At 39.1% G+C, this 27,018-nt stretch overlaps 1 protein-coding gene across 1 annotated transcript in view; it reads right to left on the reverse strand.

The window, feature by feature from the left end:
- Positions 1 to 6,890: 6,890 nt before the first annotated feature.
- LOC104158026 overlaps positions 6,891 to 27,018 on the reverse strand; it is a gene marked incomplete at its 3' end in the record, with an annotated part of 22,998 nt that continues 2,870 nt past the window's right edge. The window contains exons 3-10 of the mRNA XM_009695587.1: positions 21,262 to 21,458; positions 19,295 to 19,417; positions 17,516 to 17,640; positions 16,067 to 16,216; positions 13,270 to 13,413; positions 12,428 to 12,581; positions 8,306 to 8,382; positions 6,891 to 7,060 (exon numbers count right to left, since the gene is read on the reverse strand). Of these exons, the coding sequence (XP_009693889.1) occupies positions 6,891 to 7,060; positions 8,306 to 8,382; positions 12,428 to 12,581; positions 13,270 to 13,413; positions 16,067 to 16,216; positions 17,516 to 17,640; positions 19,295 to 19,417; positions 21,262 to 21,458 (1,140 nt within the window). The remainder of the gene's footprint in view (positions 7,061 to 8,305; positions 8,383 to 12,427; positions 12,582 to 13,269; positions 13,414 to 16,066; positions 16,217 to 17,515; positions 17,641 to 19,294; positions 19,418 to 21,261; positions 21,459 to 27,018) is intronic.

The following is a 27,018-nucleotide window of genomic DNA, read 5'->3' on the forward strand; positions in this document are numbered from 1 at the left end:
ATGACACTTTCATCTTGTGCCTGAAAGAGCCAACAAAAGCCGCTCCCTTGGTCTCAGAGGGATGCAGTGTAACTATACATCTTCTACATCCCGCCTAATAAATTTCTTTCTCCCTCTTCCTCCCCCTTCTCATTTGCTGACCTGGCTTGTGTCATACAAAGTATTGTGTTTAAAATTAGAGGAATTTCTAGTAATGAGGGAAATTCAAATTTTTGGTAATGCAAAGAAACAAAATAATTTCCTACAAAAGGGGTTATTCTTTTGAAGGGGGAAATTAGCTGTCATTGCTCTGGTTTGTACAGCACCATGCAGCACACAAAAGTGACAGCAGCTCCTGCCCTCAAAGTGCTTGTAACTCAAGGACCGAATCCTATGCAGCGTGACCTTTGAAACTATGAATCTCATTCATGTAAACAGGACCTGTGCAGAACTGGGATCCGAAAAATAAAAACAGGACACTAAAGGAAATGCAAAACCTTAATGAGGAGTTTTGTGTTTTCCCTCTTGTCAGTAGAGCTAAAATGGCATCTTAGGACTGACAACAACGTTGTGCTTGTGGCTTCTCAAATCAAGATACCTTCATAAAGGGCAATAGAGAGATTAGAGGCAGAGGATACCTGTGGACCAAGGTTATAAAGCTGGCAGAATTAAAGGTGATGTGATTCATGTTCAAGAATATTGACGGAGATGGAGCTACAGAAGAGTCTCAAGCAAGAACATAAAGTCTGTAATGCTTATCAGCCCTCAGTCCCTCTGTGAAAACCGCCAGCCACAACATCTACCAGTTGTTCTGATAAGAGCTGTCATGATAAGTAATACAAGTAATTTTACTCCTATCTGCAAAAATCTATTTCTGGGCATGTGGCTGATTTGGTTACTTTAGTGTTCTAAATCTTTTTTCACCTTGCTTACCTTCTCAATGCACCATTTTTTAAACACAAAGCACAACACCCTTATGGAAAGGAGAATATCAGAATTTCAGTTAGTCTGTTACCTGCTCAGAATTGATCCTGACAGACACAGACTTTGCATAAAGCCATTTCAGCTTCTACATTGTTCGTAATGAAATATGTAGAGCAGCAGTTAGATCCCTGTATCTCCTTCCCAGCTGTTTGTTGACATAGCAAGCAAGATGGTACTCAATTTCATTTCAGAAATCACTGAGCAAGAAAAAGCAGGTACTGCTGACTGCTGACATATTCCTATCATAACTATGATGCTCTAAATATATAACTCAGAAAAAGTTTGTAGAGAAAGATCACTCCCTTACTAAGCCAAAATAAAAAGTAAAAATAACAAGCAAACTTTCAGACTTGCAAAGGTTCATAATTGAAAGAAAGGCTTTCTAGGCATGAAAGCTTTCCTGGTTTTCCCAATTGTAGTAACTGATCTAAAACTAGATCCTACCTCTACCTGCAAGTTTTGTACTCTTTTTCTTCCTATCAGTTTTCTAGTGAGCCCCACTAGAAATGAGAGGGTATTGCTCCCTCCCCACAAACTCAGTCCTATCTGATATTTATACTCCTGCCATCATTCTTCAAGTTATTTTGATATTTCATCTGCATAGAAGGCTGGCTAGGGTACCACTGAGAAAATTATCCTAGCATTGTATTAGCCATTCATTTTCTAAAATTATTTACTTACCTATCATTAATTTTTTTTGCAGCTGAGCTTAGGGACCTGACAAAACGTCAGGACTCCATTATTCTAGGACTGTAAATAAACTGTACCAGAATCAGCCACTATCCTCAAAAAGTCTAACATTTTAAACACAAAACAGATACAGATGTACAAAGTACTTTTATCTCTTATTTTCAGATAAGAGAATTGACACACAAAGAAGATGAATACATTTCCCAGAATTATGGAAGAACTTGAAAGCGAAGACAGGCACTGAATTCAGATTTGCTAAATCCTATTTCAGTTCTGAAAATCTAAATAGACTAAACTGAGATCAATATGAGCACTAGAATTGCTCAGAAGGAACTCATTAAGGCAGTTGGTTTAGTTTCAGTTACTTCAGCAAATTTATTAATTCATGATGAGACTTTAACTATTATCTTAGTAACTTAGTAACAAATTATACAGAAATGCTTGCAATCCAGCATATGCATGAAATACTAGATCCAATCAGTGACCACTCAGTAATGATCATGCTCACACAATCCTTGTTCAGAAAAAGCAGACTGAATTCCCATTTAAACAGAGCTGATTTCTGCCTAGGTAAAGCCTACAGGGTTTTACCCATCCTTCCACACCAAAGTAGGATCAAAGCCACATAGACTGCTCCTACTCAGATTGTATTTATAGCTACAATTATAATATTCATTCTCAAACCCTCTAAGTAACCTGCTCTAATGTTTCACCATCTATATAGCAATAAAGATTTCTTAATGTGTAACCTAAGTTCCCTTGTGCTGTTTTGGTTGTTTCTGCTTGTCCTACCTTTTATGGACATGAACTGCTGGATCCAGCTCTCTCTGGGGATTCCTGTACTGCTTGAGTGGAGGGGATGGGAAGCTGCAGTATGAAGTACAGTGACAGAAAACTTGATGCCAAATCCAAGCAGAAGAGCTACATCCAAACTGACCTGATAAGACCACAAGGTTCTGCTTTTCAAAGCCAGTTAACAAGGGCACAGAACTGCTTGGATCTCAATAGCTTCCTCCAGACCTGAGCACAACACTGCATGGAGTCATGCAGTCTTGCTAGCCTGTATATCTACTAGCTCAGTGATATGCATAGTAAGTATATAGAAACTCTCTTCAAGCAGTTGGCATTTAACTCACTCCATCTTCTCTTTTCTAGAGCAAAACTTCCTTTTCTCAACCTTTCCCATAAACTTTGCCCAACACCTTTCCCAAACATTTGACTTCCATGTTGCTCTCCTGTAAACCTCCTCCAGTTTGGTTGCATCCTTCCGGCAATGCATTGCTCCTAGGTGGATATAAGATTTTAGCTGAGTTGCCACCAACACTGAGCAGCCTGGAAAAATTACATCCTGTTTTTTATATGTAGTGCCCATATCATGCACCAAGATTATGCTGCTGATTTGAACAGGGACAAGATCAATCCTCTAATACACAGAAGAAACCCAGATGTAGTGGAATCCCAAGCCACAAAGCTCCCATAAGTGCGCAGTGACTTATTTGTAATCAAGATGGGACTGAGGAAGCAAGCCAGTAAAGCTGAGTAAAAGTCCTAAAATACAGGCATGTGATTTTTTTTCCCCTGGGTATATAATAATGGAGTTCAGATTCACAAGTGTAAACAGAACAATATGGAGATAACTAGAAAGGAACATTTTCCCTTCTTAATTTAAATTTGTTGCCCTCCAGCTGACTCCCATGAGTTGACATGCAGGAATGATCCAGCTTAACCTAACTGAGAAGGATGTCATGTGTTTGGCAGCAGAAGATAAGGCTTCAATATTTTTTTCTACTTCACAGGGAAGAAAAGTGGGCCTCTTCAAACCCTCACCTCTTTGAGAACTCAGAATTGGATGACGAAATCCAAAACAAAGAAAATTAGAAAAGACAATTACCAAACACAGACAAAACACCAAAAAAAATCTGAGGTGAAGCTACTTTATCACTTTCACCAAGCTTGGAACACCGAAAGAAAGTTTAATTTCAAAGCAGTGGCAGCAGAAACATTAACTTATGCTGTTAGCTCAGCCCCTGCGACCATATCAGTACAAATCTTACTTGATATTCAGACGTATTTTGGAAGAAATACGAAATTTAAAACATAACCCCTACCTGTCAGTATACAAGATGATCCTGGCACTGATTGAGAAAAGAAAGGTATTTATATGATTCAATGTAGGACTCACTACAGGGAAGTCAAGCTCTGAGAAGCTATCAGATTCAGATAAATGCAATTTGCCAAAGGTATGAAACAAATAAATGTGGGGTCAGCCTGATGGCAAGAGAAGCAGATTAGCACCTAAGTCTGACTAAAGTGTCAAAGTAGGGGTCTGGGTCATGAGAACAATTCAGAAAATATCCTGGTTAGAGCTGCTGGACGCTTTAGCAACCCTTCAACCTCGAAGTCCCCTTCATGTTGAGACTCCCAGGGATACTCAGGTGCTCCAGCTTGAGCACCTGGGTTTCTGTGCTCCAGGGCAAATCCCCAATAGTACTACGCAAATTCCTCAAAAGGCCCAGACGTATTTAAAACAGAAGGGAAAAATCTGAGCTGGAACCTTAAATATAATTAGCCTAGGTAACAGCGAGATGTCATTCACCACTTTTCTGCCAAGTTGGTCGTTAAAGCTGCTTGTTGCATCTTACCTTATATTAAATCAAAAGGTATTCAAAAAAGAGTCATTGTCCTCTTGTGAAGGTACAATTTACACAACACAAAAGGACATTATGTCAGTGTTTAATTATGTGACATTCATTAGAACTGGCTTATGTAAGCTATGAAATTAAAGCCAGGAGAGAGAATTGTGACCATCTAGATCATTTACTATTTTTCCAGCAGGATGAAGGAACATAGAATGTCTAAACTGTCACAAAATATCTTGCTCAAGGTTTCGTCTCCTCAACTAGATGCTTCCACACAAGAACTGTTATGTGCACTCGGGCTTGGGAAAGCTCCATGTTATTTTCTTGTCCCCTTATGTCCCATGTGCAGCATGAGAGGATTTAAAGTGCCTGATAATAAAACAAACGCCAAAGCGTTCTTGGCAGCAAGCTAAAGTAATAACAGAGTGCTGTGAAAAGTCTTTGAAATTGGATTGCATCAGTTGAGGGGGAAAGTAAGGGAAGCTGGTGTACACTGACAAAGGTTGGTGTAGATATGGTGGACATGGTGATTAAGTCTCCACAGCCCTGAAACATTAGCTCTTTTTTGTGGGGGGTTTACAAGAGGCCATTGGTTTGCTTTTGTGTAAAGTCTTAGTTTGTTTAGGAGAAACACTCACAGGAAAGGCTCAAACTACTCCATCTCACAGACAGTGCACTGATTTCATGAGTCTATTTGAAGTTATTTTGCCCAGGATACCTTTAGCAACCAATGGAAGGCGAAAAAAAATAGGAGAAAGACTCACAGGAAAGGCTCAAACTGCTCCATCTCACAGACAGTGCACTGTTTCATGAGTCTATTTGAAGTTATTTTGCCCAGGATACCTTTAGCAACCAATGGAAGGCGAAAAAAAATTTGAAACTGAGATGGGAGGAAAACTCTTAGATGTATTTCAGTGCACTAGGTAATGCTGGCAGGACAAAACTGGAAGTAGTGTGCCCATGGTAACCACCCACCCTCAGTCATACAATGATGATGTCAGATGAAGGATCAGTACAGGATTTGGCCAACTCCCTAACTGTATAAGAAAGCAAGGGGTTTTGTAAGTTAGAGTTTAACAGCAGGAAAACATTTCAAATGCTGTTAATGGAACGTAAGAATGAAGTTGCAAACATTAAGGGCCTCACAGATCATGGGGGAGACATGTAATTCTAGACTGAAATTCTGGCTGCTCAGAAAACAGGTAAAAACATAAAAGCTTTTTAAGCCACAGACAAAATATTTGCTTGGTATTTGAAGGATTTTGTAAAAGGTCACCGAAACCCTGGATGCTCTAGACGAAATATATCAGGCTCAATAACCCAACATTTTAAAGATAAGTGGTTTGTCTGTAAAGCTCCTGTCAGCTGTATTTGAAATATGGCATGGACACACTGTAGGCCTGCTTACCAGTGTGCAGGAAGCATTTGATTCATGATTCTTAATGCCCTTAAAAGCAGACCTTCTGCAACATATGCATATCCAGAACTAGCAGTTCTGTAGCACTGCCCTAGAGAGGACATGAACAGAACCAAGGCTGTACCCTGCAGTAATACATATGAGCAACAGAGAGTACTAGAATCCCAAATTCAGTGACAGGTGACTGCAGAAAACAGTTTATGAGTTTGGCTTTGGACCAAGCCTTAGCCTGTTAGCATCTACCATGATTTGTTTTACTGGGAGTCCTACTGAACAAGTCTTTTCCTATTAACTGTATTTTCTTTCATCAGAAATTTTCCTGGAAGTCTGTATGCTCCAGGTTCATCTTCAATGCTGTGCTCGTTAGATGAAACTGAAACAGTAGCTAAAATTTAGAAAACCTCTTCAGAACTGCCAATAACTGTGAAAATGCAACGAACGTGCTGAAAAATACTATTGGCAAACAAAATTGAAAGTTGAATCTTGAGCTTCACTTCCCTAACTGGTGTATTTTTTCATTAAAAAAAACTATATTGCTAGCTTCTACTGGGTAATCTACTCCTTACATTTATGCATACACCGAGAACCAAGCTGCATCGTAATAACTATTACCCCTGTATTTAGTAACTAGCTGTTATAAAGCAAGTTTTGAGGCAGAGGCATTGATTCTGACTCTACAATACAGGGCAGTACAATACTGAACCTGCTGAGGTATTACTTCCTCAGTGTGGGGTCAAGTACACTGATCATGCAGATCTGAGTTTGGAAGTAAAGCCATGTTTCTACAGCAGAAGAGCTCTGCAGGTCCAAAGATGCAGCTCTACGCTACACAACTGTACTTCTTATTCTGTCGTTGACACTGGAAAAGATGGTTTAGGTCTATCCCAAACAATTAGTATAAATGTGACTTCAACAGCTTTTCTTAGTGCAGTACTGTTCCAGGAACCGGGCTAGTTACACTCCCAGCTTTGCAGAAACATCTATGTGTAGAGAACCGCTGCCCTTGTGTATACACAAAAGGCACACCTGCATATGGAGGCACACGCATATGGAGGCACACCAGATTTTTCTCTCTAACTAATTAAAAGACTTATAATTCAGTGACTTCTCGCTCTCATAGAGGTTTCTCATAGGTCTGTAAATTTGACTTTTAAGATATTAAAAAATTTGTAGATTCTTACCTGTGTTATAAACAGGAATCCAGTGGTAGAATTCATTCTGGTAGGGAACTGTATCAAATTCACTGCACTGCATCTGACGAAAGGTTGGTAAGTCTTTGCGACAGGGGCTAATGTTACACATGCGATAGCGTTTCCTTTCTCCAGTGCAGTAGTCTCCTCCAAATTGTGGTCTAGAAAAGGAACATTGAGATTGGGACATGAGATTCTGGGTAAAAAATACTTTTAAAAGAGCAATGTCTTTCAGGTTCCAATGTGATAACAAGGTAAACCGGAATCCTTGAGAGGATAGAGATATCCTTCACATGTTCAAGTACCCAAACATGTCAGTATGGAGCGCAGAGATCTAGACAAACCCTGTATCCCAAAGAAGTGCTTGGTACCTTGCCTGGCTGAGCTCACAACAAATTACCTTATCAAATGAACTCCCCTAAAATACTGTATTTTCCAGAATGTTTGACAGTTCTTCCAGAAAAGTGATTTCTGCTGTTAGGCACACTCTTAGTGATTTCTGAAAATGACAGCTAAGGTCTTCATGAACTCAGATATCTATTAGAAAATCGTGCCTTTCGTATTCTGTATCTGTCAACTCATGCGTCTGAAGCTCAATCAAAGCTGATGACTAGAACAAAACACAAAAGGTGAGTCCTTGATTTCCCTCACAAACAGATTGCTAGTTACTGTTCTCACTCGGTGTTTGAGGACATTTATTTATTCATGGCAGTATTATTAAAGCAACATTTCTATTATTACCGCAAAGCCTGAATGCTAAATAACAGGATTTTTTTTTCATTTTGTGTAGAAATATGCTCCATGGAGGGTAAGGGTTAAAGAACAGGATGATGATTGTAAAAGGTGAGCCAACTGAATTTCATACAGGTATGGTTAACCGGGAAGGAGACATGTTCAGTGTCTGTCTTGCTGTTGCATCTGCTGATAAGAGTCTCATACAAAAGAGTTTCCAACCTCATAAGTACCTCAAAGATCTTGAAAAAAAGGTAAGAAAAGGTTATGCACTCAGCTTACTCTGGGTTATCGCATGGCCTCTCTGCACTCTGAACTCCTGCCCCACACGTCCTTGTGCAATGGGACCAGGACGACCAAACGCCCCACCCACCATGGACTGCTTCGGGAGTCTTGCCTACTGTAATGCACTCACCAGAGAAGCACCACTGAAGAGAGAACAGAAAGGACAAACAGCTTGAGATCATTATCACAGAAAAATGTTATTGTGAATTATTTGTTATTTCAGTCCCTGAAGGTCAAAAACTTAAGTGGAAATGTAAATGGAGATGTCATAGGATGCCCCTCCTTCATGCTAAACAATGACAGAGATACTCATGGTTCCTCCGCTGCCCTTTTGTAGGCAGTCCAGTTTGCAGGCAGTGTGGCTCACAGTCACCTTGTTTTCTCCGCACCGAGTTCCATCCGCAGGTGCATCCAGTTTGGAGCGACAGGAGCCTTTCACTGAGCACCAGAGTGTTTGGCAAAGGTTCTGGAAAAGAAGGAAAACTTTAGCAGTCTGAAGCAGTGCTGAACTGCTATGGCCAAGATTTTCAAAAGTCTCCCACAGTTTTGCACATCCATTTACAAAGCCTTGTAAGGACTGTATTTGCACAAGCCAATGTTCAGAGTTTTACACAAGACCCACCAAGGGTCCAAATTTAGGTACTCTTTATTAGTGTACAAGGAAGGACTATTTGACAAATAGAAAATGGTGAATACTCTCTATCAAGTGAATTACCTGAACTAGGTAAGTTCAAATATTCTGCTCATTAGCTGCGCAGCTTCCAGCTACACACAGAAAAAATAGTTTACAAAGTCTGGGCACTACTGTTTATAGCAAAGGTGAACAGACTTTGTATTATTTTCATTTGATGAGTACTAACGAATACAATGTTCAATTTTGTATTGCTGTCTGCCTGAATATACACAGTGAAATCAAAGAAGGTTAGAGAAGCCAGCCAGGTAAGTAAAAACAACATCCTGTCTCCAAGTACCACCTGGATGAGGAAAAAGAGATTAAAACACAGGTCTCTTAAAACATAAGCCAAGCAGACAGCAAGGGAATGATCTAAAAGAAGCAGTCTAGGCTAGCTGGCAGAGAAAAAAGCCCACTAGGCTGGGTAGAGTTAAGGGCTCTGGTTAGTGAATGCTTGCATCTTAAGTTACTCAGAAACTGGTACCAGTTTAATGCAGTGCATTGCCAGTAAAGTACAGCATTTCAGCTGCTGCTCCACGTGCAGTGGTCAACTCCACAAAAGGGAAAGAAACTCCTGAGAGTCAACAAAGCTAGCAGGGCAAGAAACATTACAGCTACCTTATAACAAGTCTTCTTCGCTCATTCAGAATTATTCACTAGAGAGTGAGGACAGACATCAAGGGCTATTCCCCCCTCCCCAGTTCACATGAACATCAGCTTCTCTTTTGGTTGACACACAGGAGCCCTGCATGCTTGGGAACTCCTGAATGAGCAGGGCTGTGTGTGGAAGACCACTTCAAAGAAAAACCAGGGGCATCAGAGAGGCTGTGCACTCCCAACTGGAAGAGCAGAAGCAAAAGCCCAGGGGCTCTGGGCCAGGTCTTGGCTGAGGCTGTTTGAACTGCAGAGTTCAGCACTGGGAGAGGGAACTGAGCTGGCAGCATCTACCTGTGAAGCAGGGACAGCTGTAAGTGTCATCAGAGAAAGGAGCTGATAAGAAGGATCCCACTAGCAGCTCCCACTGGGATCCTCAGAGCAACCAACATGGCAGGTTTGGGAGCCAACACAGAAACTGGGCACTTGCAAAAATCCAGCCCCAATGAGCCAGCAGCAAAATTTGGCCAAGTTTGAAATGCAAAACTTGGCTGTTGGTTTCTGACCTGCTTCTATTTAAAATAGCTAGGTTTGGGCACAGCCTGTTTTGAAAGAGTTGCCTTTTATTTACTTTCTGCATTGTGTGTTCACTTTGGTTTTCATCTAGAACACCATAAAGAAAGTTGAAAGTACAGAACATCTGAAAGCACTTCAAACCTCCAGTTGGAATACAATGTCTGGGGCATTGCATCTCAGCTCATTTAGCTGCAATGTATGGAAGTCAAAGGTTGTTTTGCAGTTCCTATTTATAGTTCAAGAGTAGCATTACTTAGCAACTCTTTGTGAAGCCGTCATTGTCAGGTTCTTAAGGCAGAGCTACCCAAGTGTTCTGGTTGATGAATTTTCTTTCATTATGAAATCCATCCTTTATTTTAACTTCTGCATATAGAATAAGTTTTGTGCTTTTTAGTGTATAAAGTGCATTCCAAAAAAAACTTCAGATATTACAGAAAGGCACAGAAATCAAACACAGCTTTCCACTGACAGTTACATTTTTACGACGTGCACTCATAGATTTCAAAATCAAGAGTTCACGGCGGAAATTCTTCAGCTTTGCAAGAATTTTTCCATATTGATCTCCATGTACCAGAGCTTTTTTCCACCTCTAAGAATACTGGAATAATAACAGTACAAGAAAAAGCACTGTTTACTATCTGCTTTTGGAGGTAACAGCCAGAAATTGATTACTTTACCATGGACTCACTGCAAGGCAAGTGATTTTTACCTTCAGCAATACAGTATAGGCTTTTCACCCAATCTATGAAATCAGGGCCTGTGCCTTAAAGAAAGCTGAGTCCAAAAAAAACCAGTTTCACTGAAGTCAGTGGAAGTTCTGGAGATAAAGAGAGGGCAATAAGATAAGGATTCTGACCTCCTACAGCCTGTACTATAGGAAGCTATGGATCTACCTACCACTTGGAAAATTCCTTCCTCTAATCTGTATTTTGCTTTCCTTTTCCCTATTAGGGGGACAATATTTATGTACTTCACAAAATGCTTAAACTTACTACCTAAATGGTCCACAGAAACCACTATCTGAATTCTAAACCTCAGTATTTGCTAAGTGTAATCACTAAACCCTGGTGCATCTTCAGCAAAATACAGATTCTTCTCTCAGAAAGAATCTGTGGATTGAATTCAGTCAGATGTTAAAAGTTACAGAATAAATGTGGCCTGGTCAGTGAGCGAGTGTTAAGTAAATAGTGGAAAGGCAAAGAACAGTCAGACCTCTTAGACAAAATACACCAATCATTCAATGTGCCAGGCAGACTATACTATTCACAATCCCCTTCCTTGCCAGTGCAGCTATCTGCACAAAGACCTTCCAGTAAAATGCAAAATGAGATGACAGCAATTAATTTTCTGACATACGTCTAGCTGTAAAATTGGCTAATCAGGAGTTGTCGAATGTAAAGGCCTCCTAGGTTCAAATTCAAGGAGAGATAGAATGAAACAATACTGCAAAATTACACTTCAATATTCTGTCTGTACCAACAGACAAATTACAGTAACTGAGGAAACTGGAACAGCAGGTAATGAAAGCAATCTTTCAGTACTTGCTTCAGATTCAGTAGTTGCAGTTCAACATTGGTAATCATGTTATCTATTAAGGCTGAGAAGATTAATCAGGAATAATCTCCCCAACAGAAGGGCAGATGAGGATACATGTAATTATCTGAATGGAATAAGCAGTCAACATCAGCAGTCCCCAATCCACAGCTGTGCACAACACCTCCACTAAAAAACACTCCAGCACTGCTGATAGCCATAATGCCACTTCTGCCACAGTCCTGTTTAACAGGGGCAGCAAGCTGTATGCCGTCTCCAATGTTTGCTGCATATTGCTGCCCAAAACACAGGAAAAATTAGTGATCGCTCAGGTAGACTAGCACTTGAAACCATTGTTTCTGAACTGTTCTATGTAGAAAAATGCTGCACGGAGTCAAATAGCTCTGAACATGTTAGGTACAGTTAAAATACCATACCATTGCACCTTAGCTAATATAACCTGTTATTCCGCAGTGGCTCCTAGCTCTTGTAGCGAGTTGTGCTGCTGTGACTATACTGCTCCTTGCATCTCCACACAACACTGTTTTGCTGTGCTGTAAGACAAACCCCAGGATACTTTGTAAATTACATATTTCCACATAAAAATCTCGTGGTTGATGGGAAAACAAAGATTATTCAAGGTACATGGACTGAAATGTCTTTTAATTAGTTAGACCATCATGTGAAAAATCAGGACATATGGGAGGTTTTCTTCAGAAAACTCCTGCTGGAACTGAAGACTTGTTCCCAGAAGGATTTGGTCAGTTGAAAGCTGTAAGCTTGAAGCATGTTGATTATTGAAATGGGATTTAAGCTGCATTGGTAATTTACCTAAGATCATAATTATAAGTTTAAAACCAAAATGACTCCAGTGCTGAAGAACAGGCATTTAACAATAGATATGGGGCCAGATCCAGTAAAGGTCTTGCAAAATACAAGGCAAAGAGTGCAACAACTCACTTCCAGACTCTGAAGAGTGGAATCAAAACAGTGTTAGGCAATGCCTGCACAGCACATCTGGCCTATTGAGACTTAAACATGTTGAATTTGCAGTTATCAACTGAGGTGCACTGATAGTCCTTCCACACCGTTCAAGAAGCTTAAGTTCTTATTAGGAGAATGGAGAAAAACATACAGCACTTATGTCCACATCTTCACAGAAAGTAGCATTAGAACCATACTGGAGCTGGCACTGGTGATGCACATCATAAATCACCCCAGGAGCAATGACTGGGGACTTCAAAACTTCTTTTTGGGGGATATCATCCAGACAGAATCCCCACCCGCGGCTAGAAGACAAAAAGTGCATATTAAACACCCACAACCACACCTTTTTGAAACTTCCATACAGACTTTCAATATCCAGTTCTTAACAGTAACTTTTTATATGGCCTTTGTAAAGTAAATCCAGATTCCAGCTAAGATATGCTGAAGTGCTGCTAACAAACAGCACTCCATCTAGTTAGGGAGGGTTACAAAGGCAAAATACAGCTTGTCAAAGTGGAAATATTATAAGGTCATTATCGCTTGCAGAGTAGCTTTAGAGCACACCACAGCCTCCACTTAAAGTTATACCATATCGCTGCTATTAAAAAGACCACAACAAATTTGAGCAAGTCATTGAAGTCAAGCACATGTCATTGTGGCCAAAGGCAATGTTTATGATGTTCCATCAGAGTCCTTGATGGAAAGGCTTTTTTCTTCTTGATAACTGCAAAAAGCTGCAGGTTGCACCAAATCTGAGCTGATACGACAAGACTTCAGTTCACTTCCAGAAAGCAAGAATATAATGGAGCTTTTCCCAAATACTACGTGAGCAATAAGCTCGGGGTATGTCCTCCATGGGAATTAACTCAAGCACACTATAAAAACCTACATCTAGTAATGTAATAACGCAGGATTTACTTTAAACGCCACATAAACATCTCATACACAGTTGTACTCATTTTAGGGAAATGCTACAACCTGATTACTCACTCTAGGAAACGTGTGATGTATTCCTTGCTGCACTGCGACCAGGTGAGTGGAGTAGGATCATACTGCAACTGTCGGGACATAATATATGGGCGCTTTCCAACAGGCTCACAGTCATTCTCTTTTCCATCATGCTGGATACCAAAACTGGAGATAAAAAACAGCATCTAATAATTCCAGTTGACTGGTTGTACCACAAGACCTATCTGTGAGTTCCACACTGTGCTTAAAAAGACAGTAAGGTTGCTTCTTCCCCTGGTGGGCTGTAGATAGCTTTTGCTAAAAAAAAATATAGAATCATAGAAACATTATGGTTGGAAGAGACCTCAAAGATCATCAAGGCCAACCGTAGAAGATCTGACCCAAAGCCTACAAAAAATCTACACTCCCAACAGGCTTTCAAACATGTCTGTTATGCACAGCAATATTGTCCGGTACAAAATAAAGAACAGACTGTCAGAGACACTATATTCAGGTCTATTTTTAAAGGAGCGAAAACACCATTGCACAGCTGGGTCGGGAGTCACAGTTTAAACCTCAGTTATGCCAAAGCTGCTAAAGCTAAGAGCTTCCTAGCTCTTGGATCCCAGTTATTTCAGACTTGTACCACTTTAACAGAGATCAGGCTTTGTTATACTCTGTCTTACACTGTCTTATAATCACATCTCTATTGCTTGTTTCTTTTTAAATAGCTTTTGACACAGAGATACTGTTTCCTAAATTACTGAAGATTCAGTGGATTAGCCTCCAACCTCCACTCCTTCTTCCTATTTAGCTTTCTCAAACTGTGCCTTACAAACAGACCTCCCCTCCACGGCAGGTCTCCCCACCATGGTTCTCTCCAGCTTCTCTGACTTATTAAGTGATTTCTTTATTCAACAACTTGTAAAAGTCATAAATGTTAAGAACTTTGGATGGGATTCAGCTGATTAAACATGCAGACCTCCATGTCGTCTCATTGTGAAGGAGACTGTCTGAAATAATAATATATAAAGATATTGATATATGAAGATGTTGACACCTACATTGTTAACAACTGAAGGTGTGTAAGCCCTTGCATGAAAAAGCAGTGAAAACTGACTCAGGATGTACTTCAGTCACTGATCAGACAACGTGAGTTCAAAGCATGTAAGACTTTATTTCTGGAAAATGTAATTGTACCATGACTCAAATGCTCCAAAAAGCAGGGCGTGATTTCAGTCTGAATCAACTTCAGTAACAGGTCTGAGGTATAAAAGCAAGTGTGTCCCCTTACTGACAGGTTCTTTTCCAGGAACCGGGTCTGTTGACACAGGAGATGGTGAACGTCTAGAGGGACAGTATGGGAGAGAGTTGACTTTCGGCATCCATCTAAGGAATGGGTGCACCTATTTTTTGTTCAGCTGTTCTTACAGACTTTTATTGTCCATATTTGAACTTTTTAATATATGTAGTCTAACCTGGCATGAAGGAAGGATGGCTTCATGTTAACAACAAACCCTAGAATATTCAATTTTCTTTGTGGAGACAATTCTTACATGTAAGGCCCTCCACCACTCCTGCAAAGGCAAGTACAGCAGTACTCAGCCTCACAGCATGGAAAGGACAGTGAGTTACCAGCCACCCTGGCTAGGCCAGGAGAAGGCCACACACAGCTCTATGGGGAAGAAATGTCTTCTGACAACTAGTGTTAATGATAAAAAGGTCCCTGTCAGCAAGAGGTTGTGGGAAACAAGTAACTAAACCAAAAGCAACCAGATCCAATTATAATGATTTCAACATTATTTACTTTTACTATCTCTTTTCTAGCAACTGAGGGGTTGAATAAAGAAAGGTCAATTAATGGGTGATAGGATCAATACTTGAGTAATCTTTGTATCAGATTACTATTATTATATCCCATCAGGAAACACAGACTTCATCCTGACTGGTGGCTGGATGCATAATGAAAGTAATGTCATTGTAGATACATCAGTGAACATGTCACCTAGCCAAGCAACATGGTCCAGCTGAAAAGTGGAGGTGTCATAGTCAAACCAGAGTATGCATGAGACAGGTCTCTACCCTGGGGAAAACAGCTCAGTGTCAAAACCGATTCAAAAATTAGAATTCTTTCAGGTGAGTTTAATAAACCAACTAACCAGCCAAAACAGCCTTAGAAATCAGAAATACTGATTTATCTAGTTTCAAGCAAAAATACTCAATCATAAAAAAAGTCTATCTGTGTCCAAAACTAAATGCCTAGGAAATTTAGTTGACCTAAGTGTGTCCACAACAGCAATATTGATATACAGAACTTACCAGTTTTTAAGAAATGCCAAAAAGTGACTTTATTTCTTTGTCAGAAAGGAGAACAAAGATACGATATGTCCGTGAAATTTGACTGCTTGAATTAAAAATGGTTTCTAGCTAGTCTGCAATATTGAAATACCTTGATATAATGAAACAGGTATGTTTTATGTAAATGGTTCGGATTGATTTGGAGATCAACTAAAGTAACTGCATAGTAATTCAGCTTGGGATATGTTTGGAAAAATTAGCATGATTAACTGATGTTTCTTTGTAGCTTAATTATTTCATCCTGATGTACTGCCCTAACAGACGGTTAAAAAGGGTAGTCCGAATAGTTGTAAATATAAACAAAGATCAAAGACTTAAGAATCTCTTCCTTATTCCTTTGCTTAGAAAACAACCCCTCAGTTTTGATTTTAATAATAGAGACATTAACTCACTCTGTTTTGCTTCTGTCTGGCAATTTGAGTATTAACATACAAATAATAAATTAAACTCAGCTAGGTCCCCCCTTCACTTTCAACTATACCTGTGTCCAAGTTCATGAGCAATAGTGAAAGCCAACGGAAGGCCAGAATCTTCATTGATGTTACAGCTTCTGTGAGGTTGACACATGCCTGACAGATGAGACAAACCTAAGGTTTCACATGGACGATTCATGCCAGCACAAATGTCCTTTCTAGAATCACAAAAGACATCTGCCATTAAAAGAGCTTAAAGCCAACTGTAGAGTATCACTTACATTGGGTGACATATACATCTTACAATGTATCAGTGCTAGTTTTCATTTTAAGTAAAGCAGTGTCAACATTTTTACAAACATATATACAACAACATGCACTTATTTTGCTACTATCATATTATACTGCTATAATCTGTAGCCAATATTTATGTTGCTGTAGTGCTTAAATATGTATGTTTATTGTCAACTCACATAAGAAAAACTTCTAAAACCTCCACCTTTGACAATGTGTTGAGGTATGGTTTATTAAACTCACCACACCTCAGCTTCATTCAAGTGAACTGTTTGAAGCCTGTTTATTTGGAGAGGTAAACCGTGCGCCATTGTGAGACTTCTTTTTCTCATTCTTATTTTAAAATTTGTTGACTGTCTTCTTTACTGCACCTCTTGAGGGGTTTTTTTGTGTTGTTTGGTTTTTTTTTGCCTGACAGACTTTAACTTAGGATTTTTTTTTTGCAGACCTTAGACCCAGCCTTTTCTCTCAGCTGTGTGTAGATTGGATCCATTTTAACGGCGCTGTAGAAGTTCTGTTTCATGCCCTGTCACAAACTTCCTGTGTAACTTCAGACATCAGCTTTAAGTTTTATGTGCCTCCTTTGTTCATGTGTAAAAAAAAAAATTGTGTCTCCTTAAATACAGAGATAATATTTAAAAATCATACACTCTAAAGCACTGTTCGCAAAATACTCTTCCATTCTGAGCTGCACCTGTATATTACTTTAGGGTTTGTCACTATGTAGTTGTTCATCTACATGCTACTTTGTTTTGGTATATTGCCTCAAAGAAGAATAGAGGAGTGATTGAGCATGAAATGAGAGGTGATCAAGTGGGGAAAATGACCCGAGCTCTGCAAATTGCTAAGCTCTTGGGACATACAGATCTCAATTTCCTGACTAAGACGCATGTTTAATAAAACACCCACATGCATACATAAAGTGGTATGTGTACTTTGAAAACGAATGAAAAACAATCCCTTTAAAAGGTACAGCAGGTCTAACTTTAACCACAGGTTTTTATAATGTAGCTCATATTCTCTGCCTGTATGAGTGTCAGACACGCTCACACTAGGTTATTTTTGCATTAACACTGTGTTTCAAGAACAGCATGTCTTTATCAGACCATTTTACTGAGTTCTACGCAGGATGAACTAAATGATGGCATGAGCTTAAAAAAAAAATACCATCACCAAAACCCAGCATCTAAACAACAGTCACAGCTACTGAACTGATGTCATACCTAGTCAGAAGGACAGCCACATCGTGGTGTGTAGGGTTGACGTCACTCTTGGGATTGACACTCTTCTGCCATTTGCAGAAGCTGGCTAGTGTCTTATCAGCATGGTGAACTATCTTCAAGCCTTGCTAACAGGAAATGAAGGAAAATATTACTGTAAGACCATATTGTATTACAATAACATGTTACTGATGTTAGATGTGAAGCTGGGTAATCTTTGAAATGTAATTGATTATGCTTTTGCCTAAAGTTACAGCCATCATTAGCAGAAATGACATACATTTATCTAACATATTAAAATGTTGACATTTTTGTAAGTGTGCAGCTAAAGGAAAAATTAAATGCAGAAATTTACATGTTTTTTGGTAAGTGAGCGTCATAAGATCCAACACTGAAATGAAGAACATTTTATATTCTCTTGAAAGCAAGTTCTCCTCTATAGAGAAGATAAAGACTATTCAGTGTGGGATTTCATGCTCAAGTTCATCACTCAATGTTAGGTGAACACTGTCGTGCTCAGGCAACAACTATGTTTCTAAGGTTGTCTTTCTTTCACAATATTCACAGTATTTTCCAAAGAGAAACAATGCAGTCATAGATGTTTCTTCCTCATCTTATTATTACACAGTATACATGCAAGTTACCAAATTTCTTCTGAAATAAAGTATGCAAAATAAATTCATTCAAAACCAACATACTTTAGTCATTTCTTGTCTCAGTTTACCCTATTTAAGTAATGCTTTTTGCAAAGCATGTAAATAACATTGTTACCAGATAGTAATTGCTGGGTAACTTAAAATCACATTTTGAAAGATACCCAACACTGTTGCTTCCAACATTGCCTTGTTCAACTGAACAGGAATCCATGGTTTATTATCCAAACAGCTACAGAAATCTAGTAAGTAAACTTAACTGGAGGTCACCATGGACTTCAGGTCCTGATGGTCCTGTTAAGATGCAAACGACAGTTTCTGCCCTGCATATTCTTACACTGAGGACTGTTAGGATAGACTCTATCCTAATAGTTATTTCAGAAGACATAGCCTGGCCCCATGGCTTGGTTCACTGCCTTAATTAACACCGGGATTATCTGGCTTGTGGTCATAAATCACAACCCACCAAGAAAATCTCCTTAATGTGTTTCTGCAGCCAGAGTAAGCTATGTCTTGCACAGTGTTTTAAAAATAACTATAAAATGATGAAAATCAGCATGTATTTAAGCATGTAGCAACATGTGAATGACAGACATTGGAAATTACCAATATACAGCTAGTTTACAGCAATCAGCATCTGATTAGTCCTTTTAATTTTTTTTCAAAAGAGATCTAAAAAGAAAAATGAGTGTTTGAGCTGAACAATAACAGATTTACCTCTTCAGAGATCTGCAAATACTCTAGCATTATATTTTATAATACATTACAGGTAATGCTAGGTAATTAGATTCTGAATGATGATGCACACATTAATTTCTATTTCTCATCTAGTCTTCCTTGGCATCCCATGTTCTTTTGAAACTGGGGAGACTGCATTTCTGCTTTCCTAATTTGCCTGCTTTAATTACATTTTCCGTAGCAATTTTATGCAGAAATACCTGAAGTTAGCAGCTAAATACTTTGCTATCCAGGACAGCATTTATTGTAAAAACAGACATGCCAAAGATTAACAGAAGAGTAGAATGAACACACTATATTAAGCAAATAGACCCTCCTCTCCATAATTATGACTCAGTGCATTGGACTCCCAGGTTTATAAGTGACATTTTGAGGAAGATAAAAACCTTACCTCCTCCTCCTCAAAGAGGATGAGCCGGACCAGCACAATGTGAATTGCATTGCCAATGCTTGGATCGTGGAACAGCCCTGTGACCTGTGCCAGAGCCAGGAGGTATGAGATTAACTGATTCCTCTATAGCAGAACAGGACTTGAGAGAGAAAATACAACATTTACTTCAAGCACACTGTTCACCTTGGGGTGTGAGGTCGGGGTGTTGTTTTATTTTTTAAATCCTCAATGCACTTCACTGAAAGTTTACTGAAATGCAACTAATGTTAGAACTGCTGCAAATGGCAGCTCTTGTCAAAAGTTACTAAGCCAAAGAGCTAACACATTCACAAGATAATTTTATGTCCATTTCCCTTTAAAGCACTTCAGTGTGCTTAACAAACACTAGCAGAAAAGAGCACAACAGCTAGAGTCACCTAAACGTGATGGAGAAGTCCACTCAGTGTGCAAAAAAATCAGCATATCAAATAGTCCTGTTTTGATTTGATAGGAATCAGCTTCTGCCACAACAAAGCAAAAATTAGCCAGTACTAGATAAAGAGAAAACAGCTAAATGATGGATACTCTTGTGTTTTCACAGCACAGAGAAGGATCATAAGAACAAAACCAAAGATAATTAATACCTTTAAATAAATCCACATTAAAAAAAGAGCAAGAACTGAACTCAGCAAAAATTTTACTCAAATAAAATGTCATAAACATCATGACAATGCTGAATTAGACAGGAGGAAAGGGAATAGGAACAGATAGTCATAACCTATATATATATGTGAGCTATGCCATATATCACAAGTTAAATGTCAATGGACAAAATGGATTGTGTTTGGGTCAAAACTGTTTTGGAGAAGACGGTTAAAGGAGAAATTACTGAAATGAAGTGGAAATTGTGTTTACAAAGGCTTGATTTCAATATGGGTCTTTTTCAAGGTGTTAGACTGAAAACTGAACCATTGTGAGTTACCCTAGTATCTCAGCTACAGACCACAGAGAAAATGTTAAGACTTATTTGTTCCTGAATCTGATTATGACAAAGGTTTTATTCCACATATTTTCCCTGTGTGGACAAAAACTCATGTGCTCAAATCAGCTTTGTGTCTGTTTAATCAGGCTTACAGCTAATCAGACTGCTTGGGGTGCAGTTGGGAACATACTGTACAAACATAAGGGACAGATCAGTTACCATGGCTAGAATTACACTGTGATTAATATCACATATATTACACACACATACCATGATAACGACGTAGAAGACATCCTCAATAGACTCCCCAAGGTCAATATCTACTATGATACAGATAATAACAGAAGACTCATCTGTAGGCAGTTTCATGAAATGCTATTGCTGTTGCCAGGTCAGCTTACATTTTAAAACTTGCCACACAGAAAAACACTGAAAGTTAAATTAGTTTTTTTTCAACAAGGACTTTGTATTATAGGCAGGATACTTATCTGGAAAACCAGTTGTACTCGTTTTAACTGGGATAGAGTTAACTTTCTCCATAACAGCTTCTAAGGTGCTGTTTGGATTTATGACCAAAACAGTAACACACTGATATTTTAGCTCTTGCTAAGATACTACAATTTCCAAAGGGCTCCTTTCTCATTCACAGACATGGGAAAGAATCCATATGCTTAAAGCTGCAGAATTTCTCTGTTGCTGTAGCTACTAACCTCACCAACGAGCAACAGGTTCCAGAGGAGACAGGAAATTTCAGTGGAAAGAAAATTAGCGCTAGCATTTATAGCTATGAAACTTCGCTCACTTAAAATGCAGAGAAAAATTACACCTATGCAAAATATAAGGTAAAAAAATGCTTTAAAATACAGAGTTTCAATGAATATATACAAATGATACTACATTTCTTTCAGTGAACAATCTTACAGACTTGTTTCAAGGTGATCAGTAACATAATAAAGTTAAAATTTGCTTCGTTCTTCTATCTAAAAAAAGGAAATATTGTACATACCATATTCATTATAGTGAGGATATATGATTCCACATGGTCACTTCCATGATATTCAACCATCTTACTGTCTGCAACCACAAGCGTCTCCACCCATCGCTCCTTGCTGACAGAGCGCCGAGAAACCTTTCTGACAGCCATATGATTTTGTTCCCATCTCTCCCTCCAATGCTGCTGCTGCTTGAAAAAACTGAGGGTATCTGGAAGAGTAAGAAGTAATGCTTATTTGAAAATATTTTCAAGTTGGTTTTGAAGTGTATGGCTGTAACTCTTGCAGACAGAATGTAGCAACACGGAATCATAGGATGATATAGGTTGGAAGGCACTTACGGCTGCCACTTATCTGACCCACAGCAGGGCCAACTCCAAGGTGACAGCAGTCTGCTAAGGGCTCTGTCCAGTAAAGTTCCGAATACCTCTCTTAGATGGAGTAAACATGCATTCAAAAGTCACCCCTGCTCAAATGCCAGGGATTAAGGTGTGAGACAGAGCCAAGCTAAAAAAAATTGAATTGGGGATGCCATTTTCAAGGAATTTCTCTTCTGTGGTTTGGCTCTAAACTCTCTAATGACACGGGTTCATAGTCTAAGGGATATGCTTTCTCCACAGGCAGCTCTTATTCTCAGCAGAATGGCATGTTAAGCCCTGTGCTGTGGCACATCCATGAACCATTTGTTCTGTGCATGGAAAATATCCTTGAAGAGTGGGGACACCATCAGCAGGTGTCATCTAAATATCAGCCTTTTGGAAAGAGGTCTTTGCTCTGTAGAGTTGCTAACAACCTTGTACTGCACTCAGTGGGGCTAATTACTCCCCACTCATTCCAGCTTTGAATGTTAGCTGACTGTGCTACCAGGAAACTATCAGGGATGTAAATACCCCTAGGCCTGAAAAACAAGTGAGACATGCCAGTTTGACAGCAACTGGTGGCATTTTTCTAACCCAGAAGCCAGAGAAACACTTCTACAACACTGGGATTCCCCAGGTCCTAGGAAGGATCAGGAAGGCTTGTTGCTATTACAGATACAGCAGTAGTCTCACTCATGGAAGAGGATGTCCTTATCCCAGATGGGGCATATCCGCAGGTCAGAAAGACAGCTCCTGCCTCAAAGTGCTTACAGCCTGTCCAGCATTACCCCCACTCTTGTGTGGCACTACCTTCACCTCCCAGCACTACTAAGTGTTCAGGAACAGTTACTCAGACCACTCTTGCCTTGAAAAATGGATGACCTGGCAGCTAGGTCCCAAATCTTGTGTTCACACCAGCAGAAGATCTGTTATGCCTTTGTCATGAATGCTCTGTTTGCCCTTTAGAAGACCTAAGCGCAGCCAGAATGTACTACAGTGTCTTGCGTGTCTACAACATGTGGCACCGCTGGACTATTAATGATGTGTATAATACATCTCTCAGTGTAAAAGGTGATTGATACCTTAGTTTATTGTAAATGTGCAAAAGAAGTTGCACAGGTTTTTAAAAATGGGTTCTCTAAGGTCAATCTGAAAGATGCCCAGAGAAAGAAATGCTGGTACTGATAACGCATTATATGCAAAATTGAAATATGCCACATTAATAATCAAAACTACAGCAGCCACATTGTACATTAAGAACTGAGCTGCAGTGCACAAATGTGCAGTATACAGCAGCTCCATTAGTTGACACACATTGTGACCAGTTATTACTGTATCACAGTACCCATTCAGGATTTCAGACAGCACCAGGTACATACCACTGAGAAGCACACAAACCCATAAATCTGCTCTGGACAGGTTCATTCTACTAGATGGAAACCTGTACCTCCCTGGACCACCTTTTAAAGGATACTGTATGAAGCTGGATTACTATACTATGCAGAATGTCATGTATTCCATATTGTAGATTTAGAATATAGCAAATAAATAAATAAAAATGGTTATAAGTAGATTTGTTTTTGCACGAATTGGCATTTGCGTTTTAGAAGACACTGACAGTACTAGCTGTGAAGGATAACGAACCATAAGATTTTTGACCTGCTTGGCAAGGCAAACAGGATTAAAAAGTAATTGAATGTAAGAAAAGTTTGAATAAATGGAAATAAATTCCAAAAACCACGTAAGATTTTAATTTTTACTATCCATACATTGTCATAATAAAAAGCCCAAGAATATAAATTTCCTTTGTGATTACCAACTGAAATAATTTGTCAGTGTCATTCTGTGCACCCGCACAGACAGACTCTGTCCTGTAGATATGTCCACTAGTAAAAAAAGTTATTCAATAAAGAAAGCTGCCTTCCCACCAAGTCAAGGGACTCAAAGAAAGGCATACATTTTTGATCTTAATCTTGAAGAATGAACTGCATGGAAAAATACCTTTTTCGTCTACATAGAAGAATATATATTTGTGAGTAAGGACAAAGAAAAGAAAGCGGGTAGTTTATTTGGTTTTGTTTATTTAGGGTTTGGGGGTTCTTGTTTTAAGAGAAGGGAAATAGACTATCACTGCTATAACCCCTACCCTAACCAACTAACTCAGGCTGCAGCATCACTCCTGCCGTCTCCCTCAATCTTTCTTCAGTTACTGCAATAGTCACCTCTATGAGGGGCTATTTATGAGCTGCATTCATTAGTCTCTCTTGTATAATTGCAAGGTGTACAGCATTCTTTCTTCTATGAAGCGCAGCTCTCGGTATCTACATTTTTAAGGGTTTCGTGCTGAGAAAAACCTTCCCCACAGCTATCTGAACAAAAAATTCTGTTCAGACTGCTGGTTAAGTGATTTGTTTATGGTCAAATAAAACATCGCACCAGCTGTCAGGTTTTGTATTTAGATCCAGCAAAGAGTTTTGTCTATTGTCTGGACAAGTGACAGCACTGGAGGTAAAAATGTTCAAAGCCACACAGAATGCAACAGTGAATAACCCTCAGAAAAGTCTGGAGACCTGGTTAAGCATGAACCTATGTACAGCAGGAAAATCTCAGAAGGGATTTGAGTTGTGAAAATTAATGCCAAGTAGCAAGAGGGTTCTGCAGACAAAACTCTCTCCTCAGTGACAGATCCCCTCCAGTGCAGGTATCTAACCTGCAAGGGTATAATCTTAGGACTGGATCCCCACTGCATGAAGTCTCCTGGCAGCTTTTTCAGTTAGATGAAGCAGAGAGGGAGAACCTCTTGGAGCTACACTAACATAAAGGCAGCTATAAATTATAGCTCTACTTCTGCTTCTATGTCTCTCCAAAAGATGATTGTCTCTATTAAGCTTTTCATCTGTACTAGAATAATCTCACCTTGCTTTTACCTTAAGTTAGGAAAGTGTTGCAAGTGCTTTTAGATTTGCTGAGAAATCACAGGCATCGTGTTGTCCAGGAAAGGCAATACTGACTGGGAGCCCACCAGTTCAGGAATACCCAAGAAGTAATGGATGGTCTGAGACCTAATAACATATAGTTCTGTCTGAGGAAAGCCTGCCTTCTCACACTCTTCCACCGTAACTGCTGAGCGCAGCACACTCCACAAGTAGCAGAAGAGAGGAAGGGGGTACTCGAGCCTGAAGGTTTCCATGTATTTTTTGAGAAAGAGATATAATACAGGCAGGTATTGTGCTGGAGTCCTTAGGAATAGAAATTAACATAGTGCTGAAAGTATGCCCAAGACTAAACAAAAGGAAGGTTGGTAAGAGATTCAGCTAACAAAATGCATGAAATTCAAACAGCAATACTCAGAAGTTTCTACCAGTTGTGGGGGAGAATTTTGCAGATATAACGCTTTTGTTAGAAAATCTGATTCAGCCAAATGAGTCAGATACAATGTTCCATAAGTCATATGTGATATCCAGCCATATCACTGCATAACCAGAAGAACTGGTGTAGAGGATGTTTCGTCAACTTCTAGTTAGAAATGGCTGATGAATTTCAGCAAAAGAGTTGCTTTTTAAAATATAAATCCAAATAGTTTTTAGTGAAAAATGAAAATGTCCCCTGAAACTATCCATATAAATTCTACTTGACTAATTCAACAACATATAGGACCCTTAACTCTCAGCTAGAAGGAAAGATTTTAAGTTAACTCTACCTCTCAATGATATATGAAAAAACAGAATTATACAAATTTCTCCAGTACAGGTTAAAGCTGCATGGCTTCTGTGTAGGAAAGAAAAGTTATAGTCTCTCTTTTAACAAATAAACTTCATTTTTCATCAGGTGACAACAGAACTATATCATAATTTGTGAGTCCCTATTAAGAAAGGGTTTTTTAATATTTAAGAAGTAATATCAATAGTCTCACTATAAAAAACATATAAGTTCTTCTTCACTTTGAACAATTCATCCACTCAAAATGTTCCTTGATTAGGGTTTTTTTCCCCCAAACACCCTTAAAGAATAGATACGCCTCATCTCACTTAAAGGCATTATGTGAGATTTCCATATCAATGGCTTTTTTGTGGACCTTTGTTTCCTGCAGGCGTTGCTCAAGGAAGAGCGCAGCATACAGTGCAACACAAGGGGACCTCAAGCTGCTAACTGCACGCAGTCACCTTTCAACACCTTTGGAGATACACAGGGCTTTGAAGAAGCACGGTGAAAATGTCTGGAAATTCCCAGAAGAGGAGAATGCAGCCTACAACTGAAGGCTGTCAGACAAAATATATTAGTACTGATTTATGTCTTCACTTTCTATCCTCATCTCCTTTCTCTGCACAAGAGCTCTTTCATTTTTACCACTCTATTATTCACAGTCAAATGCTACACCTCCAGACATGAGGTATGAACAATGTTAGGGATGCTAAACTAATAAATTCCACATGGTTCAGAACACGTTACATTATGATTTTTCCTACAACCTTCACTTTGTCTTTGTTCTAAGATGTACCTTTAGTTTAAGTATTAACAAAAAGATACAGTTTTGGGGTGACTGCTTCAAGAGGTCAATAAAGTCTGTTGAAGAGAGTCATCGTACAAGGGGAGATGAATAAACATATGAAATCATCATTAATAACATTAACTTAGCACTAAAAAGTATCTATAAGTCCAACCACAGACTAAATAAAGGAAAGACTGAGGAGTGACTCAGCTAATAAGAATTAAAATGAAAGGAAGGCAGAAGAAATCAACAGAGTTTTCTGAAAAGTGATTATTATCTGATCAGCTTTGGGCTAGATCTAATAAAGGACTTGGGATTTCCCAGGAGAGTACTCTAGCCACTACAGTTCTGAATAAAGACGGTGGGATCTTCTCCTCTTTCACTCATGAAGGAGGACAGCAACTCTAATAGCTGATTTACCGCAAGAACTTACTAATTATTTACAAAACTAAAATACAGTAAGTGAACCCCTCCCTCTATTCTAACTCTCTCTGCTGAAATAAATAAGGCAGCTATCTAGAAAAGCTCAGTGAAACAAAATACACTAGAAATTTTGTACACATAGAATCTTCTTATACATACAATCATAGTTACAAATATCTGTAACAAAAGTAAGCCTGGATGCTGACAATGCGAGACTAAGGGCTCACACACTAATTGGAAAAACTGTTGTGAAATAAGGAAGAAAGGACGTGAATTTAAAACAGAACAGGTAACCAAACCAGCTCTTTTTATAAGATTTCTGAAACAGGCTAAGTTAAATCACACAAATGCTTTCCAAGTGTGAAGTAGTGTTCACACAGGAAACTATTACAGCTATTTAATCACGTACTTCCCCACATTGACAACCCTGAAATCCCAACAAAAACAAGCAGAGAGAAAGAAAGCTTACAACTTTGCAAGCTTTGTTTAACTTCAACATT

The sequence above is a fragment of the Cariama cristata genome, unplaced genomic scaffold (genome assembly GCF_000690535.1).
Source record: "Cariama cristata isolate BGI_N322 unplaced genomic scaffold, ASM69053v1 scaffold8492, whole genome shotgun sequence".
Classification (NCBI taxonomy): Eukaryota; Metazoa; Chordata; class Aves; order Cariamiformes; family Cariamidae; genus Cariama; species Cariama cristata.